This window comes from Hesperophylax consimilis, chromosome 20 (assembly GCF_061612785.1).
Source record: "Hesperophylax consimilis isolate HC1 chromosome 20, BYU_Hcon_1.0, whole genome shotgun sequence".
Taxonomy (NCBI): Eukaryota; Metazoa; Arthropoda; class Insecta; order Trichoptera; family Limnephilidae; genus Hesperophylax; species Hesperophylax consimilis.
Genome location: NC_142855.1, coordinates 28,800,429 through 28,820,140, shown reverse-complemented (window position 1 = coordinate 28,820,140; position 19,712 = coordinate 28,800,429). Strand labels below are relative to the sequence as shown.

At 36.8% G+C, this 19,712-nt stretch overlaps 1 protein-coding gene across 1 annotated transcript; it reads right to left on the bottom strand.

The window, feature by feature from the left end:
• Positions 1 to 5,736: 5,736 nt before the first annotated feature.
• On the bottom strand, positions 5,737 to 12,384 carry LOC149414498 (salivary endonuclease-like). The gene is made up of 5 exons (XM_089644205.1): positions 12,154 to 12,384; positions 11,193 to 11,487; positions 9,987 to 10,240; positions 6,846 to 7,001; positions 5,737 to 5,985 (listed from the first exon to the last, which is right to left on the bottom strand). Exons 1-5 carry the CDS (start codon positions 12,382 to 12,384, stop codon positions 5,737 to 5,739), a joined length of 1,185 nt encoding a protein of 394 aa, XP_089500331.1.
• Positions 12,385 to 19,712: the final 7,328 nt, after the last annotated feature.

Below are 19,712 nucleotides of genomic sequence, written 5' to 3'. Positions count from 1 at the left end.
TTGTTTTTCCATGACAAGAATTTATACTAGAATTTCCTAAACCGTTCAGTGAAATACGATGTTTTTTAATTGACAAACCCAAAAGCTGAGCACATCTTTCCGTAATCAGAGAGACTTGACTCCCACAATCTACGACGGCGCGGATAGGTATATAATCATTATATTGATTTCGGACCTCAAGTTGTACAGTTCCTAACAAAACGGTAGAAACGCTCGGAATCGTTGTTGCGGCCAGGGTTGCACTTGAATTATTAAATTTATTTTCGCCCGATGGTTCGGCGGCAATGTGCGACATTGAATGGTGTTTTTTATTACAAACCTGGCATGTGAATTTTGATACACAATCTTTTACATGGTGTTGTTTCAAACAATTGAAACAACGGTTCAAAGTTTTAATTTTGTCCCTCCTTTGATGGGGACTTAAAGATGTAAAAGATGCACATTTGTAAAGAAAATGTGCACCTTTACATAATGGACAATGAAGGTTATTATCATTCTTATTGGCAGATAACAACGTTTTAAACGAACCTTTTTTCTCTTTTGTAGTATGTGTAGATAACATTTCTAAAATTCGCGTTTGATTTCTCAGAAACTCGAAAATTAAATCCAATTCTGGAATCTCTTCACCGGGCAATTTGGATTCAAATTGACGTTTAGTTGTCAGATCCATCGATCGTATCATAATATGACCAACAAATTTATCAAAGATATTTTCTATCTTCATAGCCTTTATAGCGGCGCAATTCTCTTGAAACGTACTGAGTAACCGCGCTATACCTGACGCAGACTCGTTTTGTAATATTTTGAAATTAAGAATTTCATCAACATAATGCGTGAAAAGAATTCTAGAATTTTGGTATTGATTTACCAGAATATTCCAGGCAATGTCATAATTCTCTTCGATAAGAGGCAATGATTGTATAAGTGCCAGTGCCGGCCCTGTAATAACTGATAAAAGATAATGGTATTTTTCTACATTAGTATATGCATTGCTGTCATGTATAAGACTTTTAAATAATGAATTAAATGAGCACCAACTTTTAATGTTACTATCAAAAGTGGGCAGCTTTATCACTGGTGCACGAATCACCGAATTACTTGCCGTTTTTGGAATTGAATTTTCATTATTACTAGTGATAACGCTTTTCATTTGCATGATCTCGAAATACATTGAATCAACATTATTCGCAATGTTTCCTAGTTCTGACATTTCTGTAATCTTGTCTAATGACAGTAATTGTTCCTCAATCTCGTTTTGAACTGATTCAAATTCTTGTAACCAATCTTTTAACTTTTCACATCTAGCAAGAAACGTATCTTTTTTCTTACTATCATCATAAGTGCTCGCTATGAGCTCTTGCGTAATACGAATACGAGATACTATTCGCTCACGTCGGGATTGCAACAAAAGTACTTTTTTCTCAGCCATTGTATTGAGAAATTAATCTGCACAAAAATGCCGAGTGAATACAACAATTTATTTTAAATATTAACAAATTTGTCACCAATTAAGTATTTTTTACTACCTACAGGCAATTTTCGCTAACAGCACGGCTGACGCGAATTTTACACATAGATCAACTTTTATGAACAATTTAACCTTGAAATAATTAAATTAACCACAATTTTTTCAATTAATATAAATTATCCGGCTCGAAGGACCAATGTTGGGGACGGAAACGCACCGTCGCAACGCGGAATAATAGGAAATGGAAAAGGTTCGGAATGCCGACTTACCCTTTTCTATTCTTCCACGGTTTTCAATCCTTATTTGCGCTGGTTCACAACAATTCACAAATTTCACCATGCGCGAGCTCACGATGGCTTTGATTTTCGACACGGTCGATAAAGGGGGCTCCGTAATCAAACGATGTTGACAGGACGAATATTTTAACTCAACTAACGTCGGCATAGGAGAGGAGAGGAGGGGAGAGGTCGATAGGCCACAATAATTTTATAAAGGATATAAAGGTAGGTAGCACGATGCTAGGTGCCAACAAGTTGTATTAACATAATATCCATGGGACACATAAAATCTAGTGTTTTATATTTATTCATTCATTCAATTATCTATTCACGAACTAGCGGGCTCCATAAACCCGTCAGTTCGTAAATTGATAAATAAATAAAAAATAAAGTTACATTTTTGCTAAAGAGTCGACGCGCTCATTTAAAAAATCATACCTCCGAATATTAATATGGAGACATATAAACTGATTACTGTGAATTAAAGCCAACGATTCCACCATTATTTCATTACCAATCCCATATTTTTAGGTTTTATAAAAATAAATTAGCTAAAATCGTCAAACCATATTTTTGCAGCCATGGCACAAGGCCTAGAGCGTTGATATCACAGACATAGGAATTAATAGACGAGAAGATAATGGCGAGGGGTAAAATCAACTGTTGAAGAACGAAGGGATTGAAGCTGACTGTGATTCGTCAATAAATCAATCTGACAGTAAATAGGCATCTCGCATTATAATATCACCATTTACTTCTTAAAAGTAAAATCTGCTTTTGAATGAATAGACATTTTTACATGGGAGCGCAAATTACTCGCCACGTTATGAACAAATGTGCGAAGTCCAAATTCGGCAAAAAAATTCGGTTCTATTTTCAGAGTCGAATATTTCGTTTAAGTATTTAGTTAAGACACTTTTATAAATGTTCATAATTTACTTCCCAGCAACCAACCAGCTTTGTGTTTCGCGTCCAGACGTTTCTCGATGTGATAGTAACAACTGATTCATATTATACGATGTGAATATGCTTAAAATAAAGTAAAATAATGCTTATAATATATATGGAATGTAATACGACAATTGGGTTTATTCTCTTTTTCACATCTATTTTTACAAGTTTTCATAGTACAAGTCAACATTTTGCCGTGTTATTTCGTAAAATGAACCGATGATGCCTCGACCATAGTTCGCACAAGAATGATGACGTCACGTTTTCAAATTTCACTTGAGGCCATACGCGAGCACAGCCGGCTCCAATGGAACCGGTATGGGGAGTGGGGATAATACGCTTTTAATCACTTAGGGCAGGTCTACTAATATTGATATGTCTATGGTTGACATCAAATATGGGCAGCTATCGTTCAACTGAGTGTATTAACCCTTCAGATTTTTAAATATTTTTACCAACGACATGGTGAATTTTCTAGGAATTTCGGATACCTTCCGAGGTGTCTAAAATGTCTAAATGTACATATTTCTTATTTTTTATATTTTCGATGTAAGAAATACCATTTTTTATTTTTTTATTTATTTTCTATTATAGAAACAAAGAGTACATGATTTACAGAGATGAAACAATATACAGGAATAAGATATTTCATGTTGTGTACCTATGATATGTTTCCTTGTAATGTCTGCTAAATGGTATGTGTATTTCTTAATTATCAGGTGACTTGTGTAGTTTATAGGTGTGTGTGTGTGACGTGTATAATGTATGTGTGAGTGTTTGTGTGTGTGTGTCTGTGTGTATACGCATTGAATACTTTAGATTATTGACATGATGCCACGTTTGAATTTCAATTGGCAGTGAATCCGAAAAAATGTCAGTGTTAGATTTAAGACAAATATTATTTACAGTATGAAGAGCTCGGTTAATTTTCGAATTAGATGCTGCATTTATTTTATAATTATTTATTTAGCGTGTGGAATAGCACTGTATGTCGTGTACGTCTCAGAGGTATGTTAAAGTTAATAAGGGACAGAAGTTCAGTACCTACACTCAATCTCATTGTTTAAAATTCTGTGTATAAATATTGAGTCAGCTACTGCTCGTCTTCGCTGCAAAGTTTCAAATGTACACTCAAAATTATTGTTGAATCTGTAGGTAATATATTTTGTAAACTTGTTTTGAATACGTTCTATACTATCTATGTAAAGTTTATATTGTGGATTCCAAATAGGCGATGCATATTCCAGTGTACTTCTGACTAATGCGAAATATAACATTACAATTTATTGTACGCGGATTACTGAATATTTTACTTACACGTAGCACGAAACCAAGCATTTTTGAAACAAGATAAAATTATGTTCGAAATGTTTTTATTTAAACAAAATATTGAAATTAAAAAAAAATATATATTAAACAATACATTTTAAAACAATTTTGTTTTGTTTAGGAAATTATTAAGAATACCTTCAATTTAATTTTTATGCTATTTATGCAATAAAACATCTAATTAAATTCTAACTTTCAACTGTCAATGAAAAAATACCACCAATTCGAAATCACGCACTTTGACATTTTTTAAAAATTTTTATCCATGTAATAATATATAAATATTTGATACAAACTGTGAAGAATCCTTATTTATCTTTGCACTTTACATATCTACGCATAATAGAAAAAAAGATAAAAATACTTGTATAATGTATTGACGCCCCGGTCAGATCTGTCCTTCAGAGGCTATAATGGAATATGATATTTGTGGCTAGTAATGTCCTTCCAATGCCTGGAGGGTTAAATATGATGTAATACATTTATCTCTACTTATATAATATATTATTGTGTAATAAGAACTAAGATTGGCAATAATTAGACCATCTTAAAACCGAAATTTCTTTGTTGGACTGTAAAGTTAGAATTGTATACAGTAAAATAATTTCTATCTTAATAAAATAAACAAATTCTGACTTACTTAACCCTTCAATCCATTAGCATATTGACACTTTTATTTCTTAAATATGCTGTCAGAAAGTCAGAGAACTTGTGCGTATATCCGCTTTGCAATAAATCCAAATAAATGGAATATATCTGAACGTATCCGAAAACTACAAACTGTTTTACAAAGGTGATGAAATACATATTATAATATTAAAAATTTAGATCATTTTTGTGATATGAAAATTTTGAACTCAAACGTTAAAAAGTAAAAAATTGCTCACCTTTTTTCGTCTAAACATTGAACTAAAATGACTTAATACGAAAAAAAAATCAGACAAATATATTAATGGTATCTCATTTTTTATAAGAAAAATAATAAAAAAATCACAAAGTTTCATAATTTTTTCTCAAATCTAAGCTATTATATCGTAAATAAGCCAGAGGCCTGAAGGGTTAGGTTAGGTTAGGTAACAGTAACAACTGTAGGTTGGATAAATTATGTTTTAGAATAAAATATATCTTTATGCAATAGCTTTTTATTGTTTAGAATGCAAGATTATAAAAAATATTAACAGTGATATCAAACCAGGTGGTCAATGTTAGAATTTGTAGTAGAAAAGGCCTTTAAAATGTAATTTTAGGTTAGGTTGTTCAAACTTTAGGTCAGGTTGCGCAGATGTCCACTATAAGAGTCCAATGACAGCGTTGAAGTCGAGCAACCTAATGACTGATTTCGGCGATATTACTGTGAATGCTGAATACCCACGTAAGAATTCTGCCAGTTGGAAGTAGAGTTTGATTAGGTTGGGTTGCACAAATTTTAGGTTGGGTTGCACAAATCTTAGGTTAGATTGCGCAAACCTCAGGCCGGGTTGAACAGGCGTCTACGAGATAAAGTGTGCCGTTAGCGGTAAAGGCGAGCAGCCTTGTGTCTGAGTTAGTTGATTATGCACCGGATGCTGAAGATTAAACCCTCGTCGGTATTCTACCAGTTATAGTTAGGTCGTGTTACGCAAATATTAGGTTAGATTGCACAAATCTTAGTTTGAGTTGCAAAAATCTTAGGTTAGGTTGCTCAAATCTGAAGTCAGGTTGCACAGACGTCTAGGAGAAAAGTCCGCCGTTAGCGGTGAAGGCGGGCAGGCGGGTGACGACCGCCCTGAAGTCCGCGATATTGCAGCAGATACTGAAGCCCATGCCCACGTCGTTGTTCTGCCATTTGATCCAATCGAATGCCTCGTCGGTGCACTGGTCGGTGCAGAACGCCAGAGCTCGCGCCTCGGCAAGAGTCACGTGCGGGTTGTTCAGTCCCAGGAAGGCGGTGGCCTTGCCGGTGCTGGGCTCGTGGACTACCTGCAAATTATAAGTAGGTTTTAATGTGATGTGAAATATTTCATAGTCAATAGATTGTAATTTACACAGTGTTTAATCTTCGAAGAAGGTGATAATGAAGACCAACAATATCAGGAATCTGTCATTTAGATTGTTCCTTCTATCTAGATTGCTATTGGAAATGCTTTCACAGAATTTGTGGAGTTGATGTGTTCGACTACACGAAATAAAGTTACAAGAAGGCTGTAATAACATGACTCAATGAAACAGCAATATCAAGTCTCGGTCATTTAGATAGTTGCTTGTACCAAAATTGCATGCTATTGGCGATGCTTTCACAGAAGTTGTAGATGTGTTCAACAGTACGGGATAAAGTTACAAAAAGGCTTTAATAAAATAACTCAATACCTCGTACAACATCTGTACCTCGCTACGCGTTGCTGTGGCTCATTCTGTCTGTGCGAATAGAAAAACAATAGCGCTTGTTGCTTTATATCCAACAGATTTTTTATACTTATTCATTTTGTTTAATAGCATGTCTGTCCAACAGAATACGCTGTTTTTTTTAATCCTATTTTTACCGGTGATATCCATATTTTAAAAGCACATACGCGTAACGCGAATGCAACGTTGTGTCAAAATTTCGAAGCAATCTGAAAAAAAAAATTGAAGCTAATATTTTTTATATCCTGATAACAACGACAACTATCAGGTCTAAAACTGTCATATCTTTCAAGTTAGAACCAACTATACACGTTCACAAAATTTCATTAAAACCGGTTTGACGATTTCGGAGATTAGTGTGTACTAACGCAATGACACGTGATTTTTATATATTAAGATATAGATAGATATAAATGTACAGTTGTGCTCTATCTTACCTTGTAGTACCACAGTGGCACAGGGATCTTACTTCCTGAAGGACTGAGGTAAAGGTTCCTTGCAGTTCCACTGTTGTCCTTCAGTTGAAGGATACCCCAAGTGCCGGTGTAGATCTTAGTCCTTACGTCTGCGTCCCCAATACGCAGTCTCAAGTTCTGAAACGTTGTAATTAACGAAGTTAAAAGATTACTTGCGAGATTAACGTTTTTGAATTTTTGCAGTTTTTTAACTAATTCTTCAAACTTTGTTAAAAAAAATCCTTGGAACCACATTTTTTTGTTCATTAACTTTGTTTCGTACAATATGCTTCTGTTGTCTGTGTTGCTTATTAGATTACGCCTTGGTATAGCAAGCCCGGGCAACGCCGGAGACTTCAGTTAGTGCTGTACATTATTTTTAATGAATTAGTTGTGAAATAACACAAATTAATGACATTTCATTAAATGATCGTAACCACGAGGGAAGCCGTTAACCCCTCTTCTAATTGCTGATGTGTTTAATTTATAAAAATAAATAATAATTTAATTTTAACCACTGGTACATAGTCACAGCACACGTCTTACAGAAAACAAAGGGCTGAAAATACCTAAAATAACAAATAAGTATGGAAGCCGAACGCTGGAGTACTGTGTACCAGTGATTTTTAATAAGCTCAAAAATAAATTTGTTTTTTCAGAAAATAAGAGTTTAAGCATGAAAACTGTAAAGATGTGGCTTATAAATGAAAAATCTGTATATCTATAAAAAATAGAGCAAACAAATAAGAAAAGGAAAGACATTAATTGAAAGTTTAAATTCTAATATAAATGAATGTATTTTTTTTTTTTTGTTCACTAGCAAGCTTTTTATTTGTGTTATGTTAATTCTATTACATTGTGTTATCGTATATGTCTTACTTTGAATGTGTGTTATCTATGTGCTATATTGTCTTGTATTTTTGAATGTATGCCATCGTATTGTCATTCAAAGTGTTAGTGTACTTGGGACGCTTTAGTGAGTTCTATGATTGTATGTAAGAGTCTATTATTTATTTTGTATAACGGGAGACTTATATTGTATTATAACTGTATATTGAGATAGAACCTGCAGACAAGCAGCCATGTGGCAGCTTCGTGGGACTATCTATACATTGTCTAAAAAAAAAAAAAAAAAAGTGAAAATTTTCATTCAATAAAGAATCATTTAAAAAAAAAAAAAAACCTTATTTAAAACAGCGAATGGTTTGAGACCGGACAATTAAGGAGATTATCGCATCTGACCAGCGCTACATCCGGACCAGCATGCACCTAGACCAGGCAGCATCCTCCCTGGTCTACGCACCTCCTGTACAACCGCCAACAAGGTCCACCGCACCTTCGGCTTTCCTGTCAGAACTGGAGTACCTGAAGACCCACGTTCTTCGCCAGTTCCTGACCGTCAACGAGTCCGGTCACCAGCAGCGGCGTCGACTCACTGACCCGCGCTTGACCAACACTTCACCGCCTGCATCCGGAGTGTACAACATCGGTCCTTAGTCATCTCTCATCACGGCAACTGACTCAAATAAACACTGTGACCTTCACGACCTCTTTCATTTGGTATCTCCTCACCAGATCCCCAAAGAATTATCAATATAATCTCCATGTTAATGTGATTAAAATCTCTAATCATGGATGGCAGCTTAAGATTATTCTTTGAATAAACTGTATTTCGAGATGGCGTAATGATGGCATGTTTGGTGGGTGTGATTTAAACAGAGCGTGCTTACTTTGTGACTACGGGTCAAGTGTTCATTTTCAACAATCGCACAGATTCAATAAAAATAACTTAATCTTTAATCTTACGTTAGGGAAAATGACTGCGACCTTCAGATATCCGCAGAAACAGGCGGTGCGTTTGACACTTTCCCCATCTTAACAAACGAATTGCTATCTTTAGGGCATAGGCGTCAGGTGGAAAAAAAATCTGTACTTGTTCTACCAGTATTTCGATGGAAGATTCTCCGACGAACGGCGTTATTGATCCCATATTATAAGAAGTACTATTTTATATTACTGAAGTACCAGTGTAAAGTCTGGATACACGCTAAACGCGCGCAAACGTTTGTACACTGTTAACATTAAATTGTCACATGAGAACGAGTCGTTTCTTCGACCAAAAGTTCTATTTTCAATAAGAGGAACTGATGCGTGGCCTTTTTTTGTGCAAAAAATAAATTTATATTTGACCAAAATACCCAACCCAACCGAAAAAAAAGTTTTTGTACCAAAATGTATAGAAAATATCTAGTACGGATATGTCCTACTTTATTCATTTGTGTTTTAAATGATCAAATATAGGCTATTGAATAATAATATTTAATCGTTATTTTGGTTAGTGAACATAATTTAAAAAAATAATTTTGGCCTTTTTGCTATAGTATTAAAATTGTTTTTTGGGGATCTGGCGAGAGGCACGAAATGAAAGACGTGTCGTGAAGGTCACAGTGTTTATTGAGTCAGTTTGCCGTGATGAGAGTTGACGTAGGACTGATGTTGTATTCACCAGATGCTGGCTGTGATGGCTGGTCAAGCGCGGGTCAGTAAGTCGACGCCGGGCGCTGGTGACCGGTACTCGATGACGGTCAGGCACTGGCGAAGAAAGTGGGTCTTCAGGTACTCTAGTGCTGACGGGAAGGCCGAAGGTGCGGTGGACCTTGTAGGCGGTTGAGCGGGAGCTGCGTAGACCAATGAGGATGCTGCGTGTCCTCGTGGTGGTCATGGTGCATGGATGAAGCGCTGGTCAGATGCGCTGGAACCAGGGCGCTAGGATACGATGGTGCGCTGGCCAGGGACGGTGGCCAAGGCGCTATGATGATGTCCCGATGGAGTCCATAGTTGGGCCGGGCGGAGCCGGGAATATTGTCCTAACGCGCGAGTAAGAGGAGCGGGACTCGTGTTGCCTTGTTAACTGACGGCGGATTGATGACTGACTAACTGCTCGCTGCGTCGGGCTTATTTATACTGTACAGCCGACGGCAACAGTAGGATTTTTTGTTTAGTTAAATTACAAATGATTCACGTTGATATACAAATTTATCGTTGATGAATTGAAATTTCAACCCAACAAAATAGGTAACGTAATGTTCCATCTTGGATACAAGAAGATTTTTAGAAGATTACCTGTTCCAGAGTGTTCCAGTTGCCTTCGTTGAACGGTAACCACTGCGGGGCCACGTTCACAAATGTAAAGGTAGCTCTCTGCGCCGGAGAGAACACATAGTCGGTCTTGGCGGCGAGGTGTCCTCGAGTAAGGAAGTGGGTGGTATTGATGTACTTGTCAGCGGCCCCAGAGCCAAGGATCGTGTCGAACGCGGCCTTCTGTGAGTTCTGGGTATACAACGTGTTCACGCTCAGGCCGGGGAAGTAGATGCCCTCTATGAACAAAGAAGACAAAGTCATTTGAAAAGGTTCATACTGTGGGAAAAAGGCAAACTCCAAGACTTTGTGAGGTCTGCGCAAACCTAGTTTCCTATTGAGATTTTATAAAATCAGCTGTTCCGGGTCTGGCAAGGTTTGGGCCAAAGAGAACAGACCGTCTCCAAAATCGTCTCTGGAGGTCTATTCTAAGCCCTATTTCAATACCAGATTGACAAAATCTGTCATCTATGGTCAGATAGCGATATTTGCGAGCATGGTCAGAGTATGATTCCGAAAGTCGGTAGACAAAAGCCGCTACTTTTAGCGCGGCCTCCAAAGTGACGGATCCGCTGTCAATTTGCACAGTTTTTTTAATTATATCCTTCGTTATGCAAAGTAGCTGTCTTATTATTGAGTGGGGGTGAACAAACTAAGTTCTTGGAACTGAAAGAAATCGTATACACAATCCTTAGCTAAGGCGTGATCAATTGATTCCGTTCGTTAACAGTTAATATTCGAAGTGAATGCCGGTACTATTAAAATAGGATTTGGTATAAGCGGTATTGACTCCAGTTTATATGTTTGTAAATTTGCTACAAGCTGGCCCAAGACAAGAGAGTAAGATAACCTTGTTTTCGATTTAGTCGACTTTTTTCCATGTAAATAAGCAACAATTTTTGGCATATTATGCCGAGTTTGAATTTCAGATTTCTTTATATTTTTTTATTAATACTAACAATTCAAAATAAACGGTAAAATATAGGTAAATTCATTGGCTATATAGCACCATAATTAGTTTATACGTATCAGTATTAATATTTGGAGGTATGGATTATTTTTAATGAGGGCACGAAATTTGAATGCCAATCACTCAACTCATATTCTGGTTAAAAAAAAACCCACACAACATCCCCAAAGATGACGTAGACTATGTGTAGACTAATGCAAAAATATGATTTTTTAACTCACGTGAGAAGGTGAGAGGTCTATCTACACCAGACATGTATTTAGCGTTATCAGGGTTCTGGTCGTAAAGCACATAGAACACCTCGGCCTTGGCCTCGTGGAAGCAGATAGTCATAATGGTGTGCGCCTTGCCTGCGGCGGCCAGACCCACAGTGATGATGGTGCCTCCGTCCACGCAGCTGCCTCCCCTGGCCTCGGTGGGCTTGGAGTGTGCTGTGCAGGCCACAGTGGAGAAACCGATCGTGCCGGAGAGCCAGCTCGACGCCGAGAAGGAAGTTCCTCCGGTGCAGACGAGATTCTGAAAATAACATTGAGTTATGCTAGTTTAGGGGTTGATGCTACAAGCAAGGTCAGCCCTAGACCAAACGCTAGTACAAGAGCTCTGTATTAGGTATTAGGTTCGTGTAGAAATATGAGTTTTGCTAATTTATTAAGAAAACTAAATTAATCGTAAATCGGTTAAGAACGGGATATCTTTGATAGGTTTAAACTAATAAATATTTAGTACACAGTAATGTATTATCACAACCTCGAAACACATTTTTTTAAGGTATTGGTAGGTTTCCTAATAAACTATTAATATAAACGAATGTATTATTAAATAACATAGTAAATATATCATCTATCATTAGCGCAATCCCTAATACGATATGAAATAATTACATTCGGACATAAAATCTTAATTTAGTTACAAACTTACAATATTCTAACATTGATAAGGAATTCAATTGAATTCATTGCGAAATTATACTACTTTCCCTTGTATAAGCCTAAACTTTTATTCCAAACTTGCTTATAATGAACATTTTAGATAGAGGTTTCAATGCTTAGCAAAACTAAAGAGGACTCAATGAGTGTCCTTGAAAAATATCTCTTTTAATTGTTCTTCTTTACCGTACATGTGGAGACCAGATTCACACTTATATATAGACAAATTAAAGAACTGAGCATCTTCGGAAGAAACCTCTCCTGTTTTGTCATCATCCATCACAAATAGTCTGGAGTTGTCTTCATGCGGATCCAATTGCACCCACACCAGCAGAGGGTATTTATAACCCTTCGAACTTCGCTGCTCTCCATTATCCCTGACGATGAACAAGGCAAACCGCTGAGCATTGGAGTATACTTTATACTTGTCCAGCATGAGGTTGATGACCTCCTGGGTGGACACCAGCGAGGTGACCCACACAGACATCTGGCTGCCGTAGGGAGGGGTGAAGAAGGACGTCTCTCGGTTTTAGAAATGTCCATTGATGGAGCAGTGTCTCCTCAGTGCTGCTGCCTTTGCCTTCTTTTTCCTGTTCTCCTTTTGATGGCCGTTGACCCCAGCCAGGAGTGATGAACTCTTCTGACCACCACCGAACCCTGCGCGGGTATAATGATATGGTCATCGATAAGATACTCTAAAAGCTAACTTTCGTATAGATCCTAAGAAGATAAATGATTCACTTAAATTGTACAATGCGTGCATATAATTGTGCGTAGTATGACCTCATCTCTATTAACATAAATAATAAACCGAAAGAAAAAAAACTACTCACGGCTTCCACCGGCTTGGTGGTCGCTGAGGGATGACTCAAGGTGCTACCGGGGCAAGCCATGGTGACCACCTGTCCGTCGGAGAAGGTGATACTGCCAGAGTTGCCCGAGGGGGCCAGCAGGGCTCCACCAGTCGCGTACACGGGCTGTGGTTCTGTCAGAGACAACACAGGTACTGAACAGAAGGCTAAAACAGAAAATACATACATAATTAATTTCACACTTGATCATCTGATTAAATTAAGGACTTTCTCGCTAAAGTAGGAGATTTACGGATACTTATGACAAAAAAAAATCGTTAGTTGCCCTGGAGATGTGATTTTCGTGAAGAATTCCTTCATAACCTCTCAAGTTCCCTCATATAATCCAATAAAAAAATTGCTGGATGGTGGAAATGAACGTCAACATTTCAAAGAAGATTCACCTATTTCTATTTCCGGTATGGCAGCGTGAACAGGGGTCACCAGTATGGCAGTGTGGTGTGTAATTTACGATGGCTGCCGGTATCGTAAATTAGTGTTCAAGGAATTCGGATGATATGAAAAATAAAGGTCTGCGATCTTTGTTTGAATTTATTTGCGAGAATGAATTTACACGTTATGCGAACGCAGAGACGGTGGTAGTGGTGGGTGGTCTGGTCGAAAGTTGAAAGTGGAATGCCAGAGAGTTGCGTTCCCGTCCGTACCTAGGTCTCCCGGGGCTTCAGGTGGCGGAGTAATTATTTTAATGTTGTCATATGTGGGATGAGTTAAAGTAGTCCCACACCGGCAACGATATCATCCCCAAAACAACAGTCAAACTTCTCGGTGTCAATTTAGATTAGGACTTTTGGCTTAAAAGTCAAATAAATAGTATCTAAGACAAGTGGTGATGCGCAAAATCTTTCGTTCGCAATTGTGCGGGGGCTGCGGGAAGTGCGATAAAGACTTAACAAAATAACAAAACGAATTGAATCTGCCTTATAGTGTTTACAAGAGAGGAAAAGCGTGGGAAAGGCCAAAGACTTACCCCTAGGTCTCGTCCTCCATAGCCGCTGGTTCCTTTTACACCTATCAGTTTGGATATAATTAAGGCAATTCCTTTTAACACTTGTTCACATAACATAATTCATTATTCATATTCGATTCATTGTTACGCGGATGACAGTACAGTTCATGATAGCTTTTTGTTTGACAAGCCCCCAAAGGGCATACAAACTCCAACGGCTCGGAGGGCTTTGAAGCAGAGAATGGACGGTTATCTCGAGAGTATTTCCTCCTGGGGTAAAAATAATCTCGTCGAATTTAATGTTTCAAAGACCCAATCCTGTCTGATTACGTCTAAAAGGGATCCAAATGATAATCTAGTCTCCTTCAACGGAAGCAATCTTCCGAACAGGCCTTCCATTGATATGTTCGACCGCCGGCATAGTCCAGTGGTAACGCATTGGACTGCCATTCCGAAGGTCGCGGGTTCGAACCCGGCGTGCGCAAATAAATTTTATTGGATTAATTTGTGTTATTTCACAATTAATTAATTAAAATAATATATAGTATATTTGCGGTACGTTCCAGAGTGGAAGATACTACCAGTATCGCCCTGGTGTAAGACCACCATTCAGAATTGAAACGTTGCTCCAAATGGCTTAAGCCGTGTTTAGTGACTAGATCTGAATAGCCAGGTACTTCCCCACCTTCCTCTTTCCCTTCCCCACTTACCTTCAGCCTCACAACATCCCCCCAATTGGGGATGCCATAGTCTCACTGGCTCCAGACGGGAGCAGTTGGGACTCTTGTGAGGTATTCACTATAAAAATAAAAAAAACTATAAGTGACCAGCTCAGGTACGGGGGCTCCATCGAAGCCAGAGTAAAGTTGGCCTCTCAGAAGCTGGGCGTACTGTACAGGGCCCGCAGATACTTTAATAGTACACAACTGCTGACCCTGTACAAATCGCAAGTGCGCCCTACTGTCGAATTTGGCAGCCATCTCTGGTCCGGAGTCCCTTAATACCTGAAAAAAACCCTAGACTCTGTGCAAAAACGGGCGGTCCGTTTGATAGATTCCCCAATCTTAACAAACGGACTGCAATCTTTAGAGCACAGGCGTCAGGTAGGTATGCTGTCCTTGTTCAACCTTTATTACAATGGAAGATGCTCTGAGGAACTAGCGTCATTGATCCCTTCGGCACCGGTGCGTAGTCGGAATACACGCCAAACGTGCGCCCAACATTTGTACACAGTTGACACTTGTCACATGAGAACGGGTCGCTTCTACGATTCGTTCTTAAGTTCAACAGCTCGGCTGTGGAACGAACTGCCGGCCTCTGTGTTTCCTCCCTCCTACAACATGGGACTCTTCAAGACCCATGTTCACTCCTTCCTCTCCACAAAAAGACCCTCCACACAGCATCCCCAAAGATGACATAGGCCCTGAGGGAAATTATTTTCTTCAGGGCCTCCTGTGTGGAGTTAATATAAAAAATAAAATAAATAAATAAAAACAGTGACATTCACTGTGGCGGGTAAAATGTTTCACTGGACGATGTGATGTTCCAAATAATCACAGCCGAGTTTAACAATTTTCGGGTATTAACAAAAAATGACACGACAATGTTCGCGGAGACCAAAATGCAACGATAATAATGTTCCTTGTCGTTTGGCCCGGGTCAAGGAAAGGCGACAAGGGGAAAAAGGGGGGGGGTGAAGGGTACACATTTTAAGGCTATTCAATTAACCTCACGCGCAACTAACGACTATAGTCTGTCCGATGAAACCTTCCTACGGATGTAACAAAACTACTCATCAACTCTTGCGAAGTCTCACGTCTCGATTACTCCAAAGAAATTTATGCCAGCCTTCCAAAATATCAAACGGACGAACTTCAATCAATGTTTAATACAGCAGCTCGGCTCATAAGCGGGGTCTCTAAATAATCGCCTATTTCAGAACAACTTAGAGACTCAAATGCCCTGAAAGAATCCAGTACAATTGTGCTGGATGGTGTTTGAATCCATCAATGAAATGGCCCTACATCTCTGAACTATGCGTCCTGGAAAACACTGGTCTGAGGCAGTTGAAGCTTAGATCACAACGTCATCAACCTTAACTTGAATATTCATAGCCCGCATCACTTAAATGAGCATTGTAATTGTCCCTCATTAGAAAACGTTGACCATATAACGTATCTGGGTCTAAAAATAGATGGAAATTTAAAATGGACCAATCACATTAGCTATTTAGACAATAAAATTTAAAAAACTAATTTATTTTTCAAAACTATCAGGAATGTGCTCATTAAAAAAGACTCAATCACAATCTACATGGCTCTCTGCCAATCACTGTTAGAATACGGTATTATCGGATGGGGCAGTGCAAATAAAAATAAAATAAATCACCACTAATTAAAACTCAAAAAGCCATAATGAAAATTATTCTGAAAGTTCCTGTAAAAACTAGCACTGACGAAATCTTCACCAATCTTAGCTTCATGTCAATTAAACAACTATATTCTAAGACTATACTCGTTTACCTTCATAAGTACAAAACCCAAGAAGTAACAACAAACACGTACAATAGAAACACTAGATATCATGGTCAAAAACTTTTCAAATACTTAAGAAATAACTACTAACACAACTTTTGGGCAAAAAAGCTTCTTATATCATAGTATTAAACTCTACAATAAAATACCACTCTCACTCAAAAACCTCAACATTTTAACATTTAAATCTCAAATAAAAAGCTGGATACTTAATACAGGGAGATCTGAAATAGAAAGTTTACTGATATCAAACACAGACTAAAACAGAATCAACTGAACTATACCAAAAAACACTATCCTATTATTTTTATAATAATTTAAAAATATATATAAATATACTACATGATATATGTTCATAATTAAATACATATGTAACTTTGATGTAATATTAATTTTCTTATAATTAAATTATACATAATATGTAAATGAAATCCTCAGCACGGGAGATCCCAGTGAGGATATCATTATATCTATTTGTTACAAAAAAAATATAATAAAACACTTATTATTATTATTATTATCAGCTATAGGCCGACTAATGGAACCTAAGCGCAAGTCAAAAACTAAGTTGGAGATCGCGCTTTCTGGTCCGAAGGCTTGGAATAAAGTTCCAAGCTCATAATTTGAAATACTTTGTTCAAGAAACTGTATTAATGTCCAAGGCCTTTGGCATTATATCTCTAAAAGACGCTGTCAGAAAGTCAGAGAATTTGTATGTACTACTATATATTTCTAAATGTATTCGTAAACTAAAAACTGTTTTTGAAAGGTGATGAAATACACTTTCATATTCAATTACTAGATATATACAGTTTATGAAATATTCAAATTTTTAATGAAAATTTTAAAAAAGTTTAAAAAATGGCTCTCCTTAAGTTTTCTCGTCGAAATACTGATTTAAAATTACTGATAATAAAATAAAATTGAATATTCAACAAATATTCAATCAAATTACTAAATATACTTTAAATAAATTCCCTAGAAAACAGAAGAAAAATAAATGACCTAACTGTTTTATTTAAGATTATTAACTCCAAACTAGATTGTTGTGAACTCCTGCAATTCATAGATTTCAGTGTAATCGAGCAACCAGGCAAAATATTTTATCCTGCAACAATAACTTTAGTACCAACTATCACATACATGCACCTATTTCTCGCTTTCACACACTTGGAAACAAATTCATTATTTAATATAAGTTTGCCTGTGTTCAAGAGATACCTGAATGACATTTTTATGTAGCATATTTAAAGAGTGATTGCGTATGTTTGATGTTTTCTTGTAGAAATGTTGTGAACTTGAAAAAATTGATATTTTTGTGTTGATATTTTAAAAATAAAAACCTTTCTGTTGTCACTGTATTATGCAATAAATTATGTATAATGTAAAAGCTAATCAAGGCGTTTAAATTAATAAATAAATAAATTATGGCCACCTCCGTTTTTTATCAAATTGCTGTCGGAACCTTTGATTTGATAGAGGTGTGAATTTTAATTATTCGGTGGTTAATGTCGATATTTGAATTTAAAGCTTGGTGTTTTTTTTCTTTTTGATGGTAAGGGAGGTATAACGATCTCTATGAGACCTTTAAAAAAGCGAACAAATTTACTTTACGGGTACTAGTTGTTTGTACTGAGGAGTTCAACATTGACCAAGTTGTCAGGTAGACTAAAACTCCAACAACCTACAAACTTAACTACACACCAGTTAAAACCCCGTGCAACGCCGGGACCACGTCACCTCGTAAATAAATAATACAAGTATGTTTGGTATTAACTTAACAAACAATCAATGATAAGACTAATCCCCGTATTAACAATGTCGGATATCTCCAATTTTAATCATTAATCCAATCTGATAAAATTAAATATACTCGTAGCAATAACATCATTTATCAAATTAATCTGAGATTAAAAACATATTCTCTACTTTTTGCATTATTTTGATTGTATTGCTTAGTTACATAACTGCGGGGATTTGAAATATTGCTAGCATTGAAGAATTGGAAGCATTGAACAAACTTCAACAATATGTCCTCCATTTTACCAATTTAATCCTATTTAAAGCTCTGTTTGATTCTTATTTGGAGATAAGAATTGGTTAACTTATTTTAAAATGAAATAACTCAATTACTGTTAAACTTATTATGAAATCTGATATGAGTGCATCAACAGGATGCTGCTTGCTCATTAAATAATAATAAAAACCGGGCAACGCCGGGGACTATAGCTAGTTACAATATAATGTAGTATAAAGCAATAAAAATAACTGACCTCTCGAATCAACTTCATCCTGAATAATGGTACTTTTCAGAGTCAATTCCATCTTCTTTTGTAGCCAGAAGTCCAAATAGTCCTCAAATTCGTCTTCAGACAGTTCGAAAGCCAAGTCCGCTGGAGTCGGCAGTTGCTGGAAGTCCAGAGTGTGCCAGCCGAGAGCCTTGACAGTCTCAGGAACCTCGTATGCATTACACGCCACCAAAAAGGCCAAAAAAATTACACAATTCTTCGTCCACATTTTTTCTGCTTCACCGTGGACCGTTTTGAAAATTGATATGTTTCGAAAACTAAAAGGCGGATATTTAGACTTTTACAAAAAAGTGATTTTAGTTTATTTTTGATTTTGAAACCATGGAAGTCGGATTCACAATGATGTAAATTAATATTGTAGCAGTTTTATATGTTTTGTTTGGAAAATTTGTTATCTTTGTTATCAAAATATGTTGTGGAGTGGATTTTATTCAACTTTCTCATTTGGTTTGTTTTATTGTGAATCTTAGAAATCGAAAAACAATTTTTTCTCTCTTTATTTATAATATATTTCATAAACAAGGTTACAACCTCAATATACAGGATACACGGTATCCGGAAACTTATAGTACAATTGGGAAACTGATAAATCTACATCACATTTGCAGTCGGTTTTGTGGAATGTCTTTTTATTACAGCTTTCCTTTTCGAGTAAATCAAAATGTCAGAAGCTTAAAATCTAATTTTTAGGGGGCTTATAGCGTGAATTAGACCCCAATTTTAACTTATGCACCCCTCAGTTGCAAAAAGTGAGAAAAAGTAAAAATAAAATTTAAAAATTGAAAAATTCTTTGTTTCTCTTTGTGACCGCGTATAGTATATTTGCAGTACGGTAGATACTTTCAGTGTCGTTCCGGTGAAAGACAACAATTCAGAATCGAAACGTTGCTTGAATTGACTTTACCCACTTCTGAAATCAGAATTGTTGCTTGAAATGGCTTTGGCCATGTTTGGTGACCAGCTCGGTACAGCTTAGTCGGTCATCCCCAGCTTCATTTATCCCATCTCCTTTTCCTCCCATTTACCTTCCGCATCACAAAATACCACAATTAGGGATTCCATAGTCGAATAAAATAATTAAAATAAACACTTCTATGAAACCAAAGTTTCCGACCGCAATTTGAGAAAAATATATTAAATTTTGTTTTATTTAT